At 50.2% G+C, this 7,507-nt stretch overlaps 1 protein-coding gene across 1 annotated transcript in view; it reads left to right on the forward strand.

The window, feature by feature from the left end:
* Positions 1-3,999, forward strand: part of DEF6 (DEF6 guanine nucleotide exchange factor) — a 35,493-nt gene extending 31,494 nt beyond the window's left edge. Inside the window, exons 9-11 of the mRNA XM_024200230.3 lie at positions 699-897; positions 2,213-2,303; positions 2,877-3,999. Coding sequence (XP_024055998.1) covers positions 699-897; positions 2,213-2,303; positions 2,877-3,088 — 502 coding nt within the window. The 3' untranslated portion in view covers positions 3,089-3,999. The remainder of the gene's footprint in view (positions 1-698; positions 898-2,212; positions 2,304-2,876) is intronic.
* Positions 4,000-7,507: the final 3,508 nt, after the last annotated feature.

Below are 7,507 nucleotides of genomic sequence, written 5' to 3' on the forward strand. Positions count from 1 at the left end.
GCATTCACCCACGAAAGCTTATGCTCCAATACATCTGTTAGTCTTAAAGGTGCCACAGGACTCTCTGTTGCTTTTACAGATCCAGACTAACACGGCTACCTCTCTGATACTTTCTTCCTACTGACTCCTCAGTGGGCAATGCTCTAAAAGCTGGCTACAGCTCAGCTGGGACTAGAGGCGCTGGGAGCGCCTTCACAGCCACTCACTGGGATGCTTTTCCTTGCCTAGTGGTGGCTGGGCCACATAGAGAGGTTGATGCGCCTGCTACAGCCTTGGCTAACAGAGCTGAGTCTTTTAGGTCCGACAGTCGAGGCTCCTTCTTTTAGATCCAGAGGTCGCAGGTTTAATTCCCACTGCTGCTGACCCACTCAGGGGTGTGGTGTTACCCCAGCACTGCTCCACTATTCCCCACCGCGCCCCTCGCTGGAAGAGACAGCGACAGGGGAAACTGAGAACTTCTTTCAGGGACAGTGCTCCTACACCGTTCCTTACAGTGCCCAGCCTTCCCAGCCGGTACCCCTTCCCAGCCAGCGCCTCTACGCCTTTCCCTAAGTTCCCGCTGGAGGTGATCAGGAGTGGAGCCAATCCCCCGGCATTCTTGCTGGGCCTGGAATAGCTCCGAGCCCCACCACGGCGAGGTTGGGCGTGTTGGTCGCTTGGAGGGTGGGGTGTAGCCGCCTCTCGCTCTTTCTCGGCAGGTTGCTGGCTGAGGAGGAGGAGAAGCTGAAGGAGCTGATGAAGCTGAAGGAGGAGCAGGAGGAATACATCATCCAGACCCAGCGGGAGAAGCAGGTCCTTAAGCAGGAGATGGAAAACAAGAGCAAATATTTGGAAGAGGCCCAAAAGCAGCTGGAAGAAGTGAGAGAGAACAGGCAGAGGGTAGACCAGGATGTCATGGTGAGCATCGTACCAGCCCTACTTCCCCGTCTGCCATTAACCCCCCTGAGAGAGATTTACCAAGCCCACCTCCTGGAAAGAAATAGGATGGCTTTACTATTCTGGAGATCGGGGTTTCCTCTCAGGGAAGATCACGTAATTTACTCTTAGCATGTGATTCTCCTTAATACTAGAGAAATGGGGCCCGATCCTGTTCTCATATGTCCTGCTGTAAATGTGGAGTAGCTGCATTGAAGTAGACGGCATTACACCCGTGTAAACACTGGTAGATCAAGGACATCGGGCCGATGGATTTCAGCAGAAAAGAACTCCCCTGTCTAAGCACGTATAAATATACCTATCGCCGTAGCATGTAGGTGCTCACGTTTCTTGTTAAAAGCGCCGTTGGTGAGTGACTGGCAGCTGCTCTGATGGGCAGAGTTCATACTCTTCCGCAGGAGCGGTATGTTCTCCTCTGTATTTGAGGGAGCAGTTTACTTTAGCTTTACGGCAGCTTTGTTCGCAGCAGCGGTAGTATCCTCTGGGTGGCAGACCAGCCAGTAGAGTGGGAGATCACCTGGTGTCTTAGCAGCGTGTTACAACTGCACCCAACTGAATGTTTTCTTCCCTACGTTAAGAACAGGTTCCCAGAGAATATTGGCGGGAAGGGAGGAAGTGGTGGTTTGAGTGATGAGCGGTGGTTGTAAGTTTCAAGTCCACCGGGCTCAGCTGGCAAACTCTATTGTGGGAAATCTGCTGGAATGGCACCCCTAAAGGTGGGTCGCCAAATCACCGAGATGGGATTCCCTTGCTACCATGTTGCATATTGATTTATTTATTATCTGTCCGGCAGCATCTGCATAGGTGAGGCACTTTGTGGTCATCAATCGAGGCCAGACTCCTGCCTTGAGGGGTGACAATGGAACGTTTACGGGTAGCAAAGGCATCAAGGCGTGGGGATGGAGGGATTAGAGCCGTGAAAAAGCAGAGCCGGGGTGGCAAAGAGCAGTCTGATTAGGAAGGTGTCGGTAGCTGAGCACTGTTCTGGCCGTAGCAGACCCCATGCAAAATTCAGGACTGTCACACAAATCAGAGTGCCCCTCTGGCCCATGGGGCTTGGAGTCCCAAAGCTAGCTCTGGTTGGTTCAAAGCCCTGCCAAAGCAGAACCCAGGATAGTTCCGATCAATCTCCATTCTTCAAGGCAACGTAAGGGCAAGGCCCAGTTTCTGTGCCAGGAGATGGGAACTTTCTGCAGCTGGTCCAGGGCACGTGGCTCTGCACTAGGTGGATTTGCTGGCTGCGTGCATGTTACCTGCCTGTTCCTGTTCATTTCAGGCGGCCCAGAGGAAGCTCCGACAGGCCAGCACCAATGTCAAGCACTGGAACGTCCAGATGAATCGACTGATGCACCCCATTGGGCCAGGAGGTGAGAGGTGGGGCTAGGACTTTGGGGCAAAAATATACCTTAATGTGAGAGCTCATTATTTTGCAGCCATTCCGCCTTGGGATCCTTTCATATCTCACAAGCTAAACAGAGTTGGGCCTGGTCTTTACTTGGATGGGAGACCTCTAAGGAACATACATGGTGCTTTGGGAACACTGGGCAGTTGGAGGCGCTCTCTTCCACACAGAATGTAAATACAAGATCCTAACCACTTGTGGTTATTAAATATTCCATTGTGTCCCTTTTCACTGGGTTAGGGGGTGTTAAACCGAGTCTCCTAGCCAAATGCCAGGGAGAGCAATTGCATTCTGACTCTTCTTTCACTTCCTGTCTTCAGTTGCCTAGTGTTGCTCTGTGCTGTTTAACAGCTGCCAGGCTGCACCCCAGAAGTAGCTGCATTTCAGGAGCAGGTGAAGTGAGAATATACACTCAAGTTGGTGAAGTGCTTTGGGATGAATGGCCGTTACATGACACTGAGAGGCTTATGGCTGTGCTGCTTCTGTCTGAAACTGCACGTGCCATGGGAAATAATCCTCTGTTTGTGTCTGTTCCCAGAGAAGCGTATGACACCGTGTGGAGGATTCCCCAGCATCCCACCCGTGCTCCTCACCAGGAGGGAGTCGTCCCTCAAGCTCAGGCAGAGATTAGAAGATAAGAACTATGATCTTGAGAGGGAAGACAGCAAGAAGAACGTGAACAACGGAGAGACCAGGAGGCTGTCGCTATCTCCTGATATGGACACCATGGCCACAGAATCCTCCAACTAGCCTCAGCAGCATGGCAGAGCCCAGCGCAGAACTATGGGCACCTCGGGGTGTTCAGACTAGCAAGAGTAGTCAATGCGGTGATCTCTGTAGGGAGACAAGCTGTATATAGACATATGCCAGAGAGAAGTACAGATTCTATAGGAGATGTATATAATGCATCTAGGGCAGCGGTGCTTCCACTTTATGCAACTAAAGATTGGTTGCAACTTGCGAGGAGCCCCAGAGCCCCATCTGCCTTGCGGAGATATTGCAGCTTCTACCATCTGGGTTGCATAGGTGCAGCCCTTGAAGACTACAACTCCCAGCATGCTGTGCTCCGTTTTGACCTGAGCAGCCTGCCGCCTTCCATAGTAAAGCCGAGACTGGCTGTGGATTGCCTTGTAGAATCCTGCAGACTATTTGGCCCATGAACCCTGCTCTGGCCACCCCCCATGTTAGGATTTCCCAGTTGCTATTGCAACCACAGCTGTCTAGCACGCCAAGATGTAAAGTGCATAGTTCATGTCAAGGTGACCTCCAAAAGAGACTTCAAAAATTGAGCTGTGCCCTATTTTGCTTATTTTATAAAGATGGCCAAGAAGGTGTTTGGGATTTTTTACCTTAAATATCGGCAATGTCAGATCTTCCCTACTTTTCCAGGAGGACCCATGGGTATGGTGTGCCTTCGCACCTTTATAGAGGGAGTGGGAAGGGGCTCTTTAACAAAGATGTGCTTTCTCTAAGGTCTTCATTAGTCACTGGAGTCAAATAGATGCTAACAAAAAGGAACCAGAAATAAAGCTTTTTAAAACAATGCGACTGTAAATCTCCCTCCCCTCTGAACTGCTCCACTTCCTCTCTCCTCCTGACCTGTGCGATGTCCTACTTTCACTAGTTCTCCTTTCTCTGTAGAGTCTTCCCGAGCAGGCAAGGTCTGAACTTCTAATGCAGGGAACAATCCATTTAAAAATAAATCCTCAGGCTTCTTTATCCATCGTCAAGACCTGAAAAATGGCACGAGCTGGTCATCTTTTCCTTTTGCGCGGGCCCTGTATCGAGGGCAAGAGTTCATAGAATCATAGAATATCAGGGTTGGAAGGGACCTCAGGAGGTCATCTAGTCCAACCCCCTGCTCAAAACAGGATCAATCCCCATCTAAATCAACCAATCCCAACTAAATCAGTTGAGTGGGGATGCCATGAAGGGTTCAGAGGTGAAGTCACCAGTGGAAACTTTGCTCTTGGCCCTGATGGGAGTTGAATTAGGTACATTTCAGGATGTTCTTCTGCCTGGAGCTGCCTGTGAAAGACATATTCTAGAGTGGATCTTGCTGCTGCTGCATGGAATTGCTTCAGCAGGAGAATGGTCCCAGGTCTTCACAGGTAGACGCATGCAAACACCAGCCTGTCACCACAACAGGTGCCTAGGCCAGAAAGAACGTGCAAGCCCATCATAGTGTTGGCCAAGACCTCTTGATTACTAGTGTGTAATTCAGATGCTGCTGTCTGTCCTTTATGCGAACGGCATCAGGGCATCCAGAGTTGTCTGGTTTTATTTGGGAGCTAGGCAGAGGGAGCTAATGCTAGGACATGCTGGCAAAGATGTAAAGATGATCAAAGAAAGATGCTGGGGCATGATTTCCCTGGAGAGAACATGTAATTACCTTTAGTGTTGAACAGGATTTCACGTTCCACTCTGCTCTGCAGCGTCTCGGGCTGAATAAAGTGGGGGAGTGGTTGCCTGTCTGGGAGGAGGCTGGCACATGCACAGGGAGCAGATGAACAAGCCGCAGCAAGGCGCTCGATGTTTGGCAGCCACCCCCCCGCCGCCTCCGTAGAATCCCGCTTGCCATTCCCAGACTATGTGGGTCAGCCCAGGGACTCCTGCTCTGGAAGTGCTGCCTGCAGTGACAAGAGAGTGGCTGATTTCATCCTCTGACTGCTGTGAGGAAGATTTGGATTTGCCCCTTGAAGTCCCCCAGTGATTTTTGTCCCTCTGGGTTTCATTCTGAGATGTGGTTCATAGCCACTGTAGCTGAGCTGGGCCTCCCAAAACGCAGCTGCTTCAGGGCAGCTTTTAGAAATAAACCCCCTTTAAAATGAATATTAAATAGAAAAGTTCTGCCCATTTAAGAAAAGTCTTGTTATTAGGAATTCCTGGGCATCTGCAGTGTATTGGTTCGCCTTTTGCCTCTTGTATACAGCCCTGGCTTCTCCTGGTGTGATCCTTTCCGCGATGTCTTCCTTCCACAAGGGCCTTAACTGTACTCAGAACAGAGTCAAGAAACTGTAACCAGCCCAAATCGCCTCTGGCATTCCCAGCCATCAGCTACTTGGCATACCATGGCTTGTGATACTGACCTCCTTTTGTAAAGCGCTTGGAGATGTAAAGCTATATAAGAGCTGGGTATAATTATTCCACAACCACTGTGCTTTGAAAACACCGACCCCTCTCTTTTGAGCTCAAGGAGAACCCCCATTCACTGCAGCAGGAGGGCTTATGGCCTCTCTAGACGAGAAGCCCTTAGAGCAGGGGTAGGCAACCTATGGCACGTGTGCCGAAGGCGGCACGCAAGCTGATTTTCAATGGTACTCACGCTGCCTGGGTCCTGGCCACCGGTCTGGGGGGCTCTGCATTTTAATTTAATTTTAAATGAAGCTTCTTAAACATTTTAAAAACCTTATTTACTTTACATACAACACTAGTTTAGTTATATATTATAGGCTTATAGAAAGAGACCTTCTAAAAATGTTAAAATATATTACTGGCACGCGAAACCTTAAATTAGAGTGAATAAATGAAGACTTGGCACACCACTTCTGAAAGGTTGCCGACCATGCAGAGAGAGACGCACAAGTCTAACAGTCCATCCGGAGCAGGGTACCAGCCACATGTACTGAATGGGTCCTGGGGGCTGAATTCCCCTCTCTGCCCTGTGGGGGCATTCCCCTCTGGGTTTGGATGGCGGGCATGGTGGTGGGCCCCGCTCAGGGAAGCCTGCCCTGCCACTGCCTGTGGTGTACCTGATTTAAAGATAGAGGTGGGAAGGATGTCCCAGTGATTAGGATGTTAGCCAGAGACCTGGCTTCAAGCCCCTACTGTGCCCCACACTGTGTGACTTCGGTGGGTAAGTCTCTTAGGCCCAGATCCAATTAGGCTCCTGACTGAAAACAATGGAAGTTAGGAGCCAAAATACCTTTGTGGATCTGGGCCTTAGCCTCTCTGTGCTTTAGTGCCCTATCTGTACCATGGGGCTAACCGCCCTGCCCTGCCTCTCAGGAGTGCCGCACAGATAAACACATTTAGGTGCTCAGATACTACAGTAATGGAGGCAACTAAATAGCTTTGATAGCTACCTAGCTTTATAGGCCCTCAGTCTCCAGGACTGTCCAGCCATCCTCATTTCAGGGCGGGCCTCTGTCTACATAGGGGGCGAGCCAATGCTCACTGAAGGCAAGGAAAAGCCTCCCATTGACTTCAGTGGGTGTCTGTGTTGCAAGCTCAGGAGTAGGTCCACCTGCTGACTCTTTTTAAAAGCTTTTGCCCATGTGTTGTCTACATCATCTCATTTACTCCCTGGAAGATTAAGAACACGAGCCAAAGTCTTCTGGCAAACTTTGCCATGAAAGTGCCAACGCCAGCGTCACTTTTTCCAAGCACCTCTGTTTAAATATAGTTCTACTAGCCTGTGGCTTGGGGCGCTTTATTGCATTGGGCACAGGGCCTCCGCTCCAATAAAGAACGTTTTGAAAGCTGGCGCGGATAGAAAATCATGCTGTAAAAGGCTAGGTTGGAATCCGCCCAGTGAGCGTCAAGGAGCTCTGCACAGCTTGGCAATAAAATTCCAATCTCTTTCCTACCTTGAGCTGCTCTGGGCAGTTCCCCACAGAACTATGTATTTTAACGCTGTTCCTTTATTATGATGTTTTAATTAAACCTAGCGTGAGGAAAGCCATTGGCTGCGGCAGGTTTGTTTACACTGGTTTGGGGCCGCACAGCTGTTCTTGAATAAAGAGTCTGTGTGTGTCAGCGTCAGTGCTGATTTTTGCTGAGTGGGCCCTCTGTAAAAACACCACAGACCCACACTCGATACAAAAGCACCACAGATGAGAGAGGATTTGTCTGCCCTGCATTTCTCCTGACCACACAAAATAACCACGCTCATGTGATGTCAAGGGGCTGTCCACCTTTTCCAAACCTGGAGTCCTTTCCCATCAAGCAGCCCAGAGCCCACCTGCTCCTGTTTAGAAAGGACAGGGTGGTCATGACCCACCCCCTGGCTCACAACTACCAGCTTGAAAACCCCATGGAGGATGAGAATCGACCACCAAGGGGCTGTGGAGTAGTGGATGTACGTCAGCTGGCAAGGCAGAGACTGCGAAGCAGGGCATGCTGAATCCCTTGAGTCTTTCACACAGAAGATGTGGAGGAGAGAAGGAT

Source organism: Terrapene carolina, unplaced genomic scaffold (assembly GCF_002925995.2).
Source record: "Terrapene carolina triunguis isolate 2854851 unplaced genomic scaffold, T_m_triunguis-2.0 Scaffold604, whole genome shotgun sequence".
Classification (NCBI taxonomy): domain Eukaryota; kingdom Metazoa; phylum Chordata; order Testudines; family Emydidae; genus Terrapene; species Terrapene triunguis.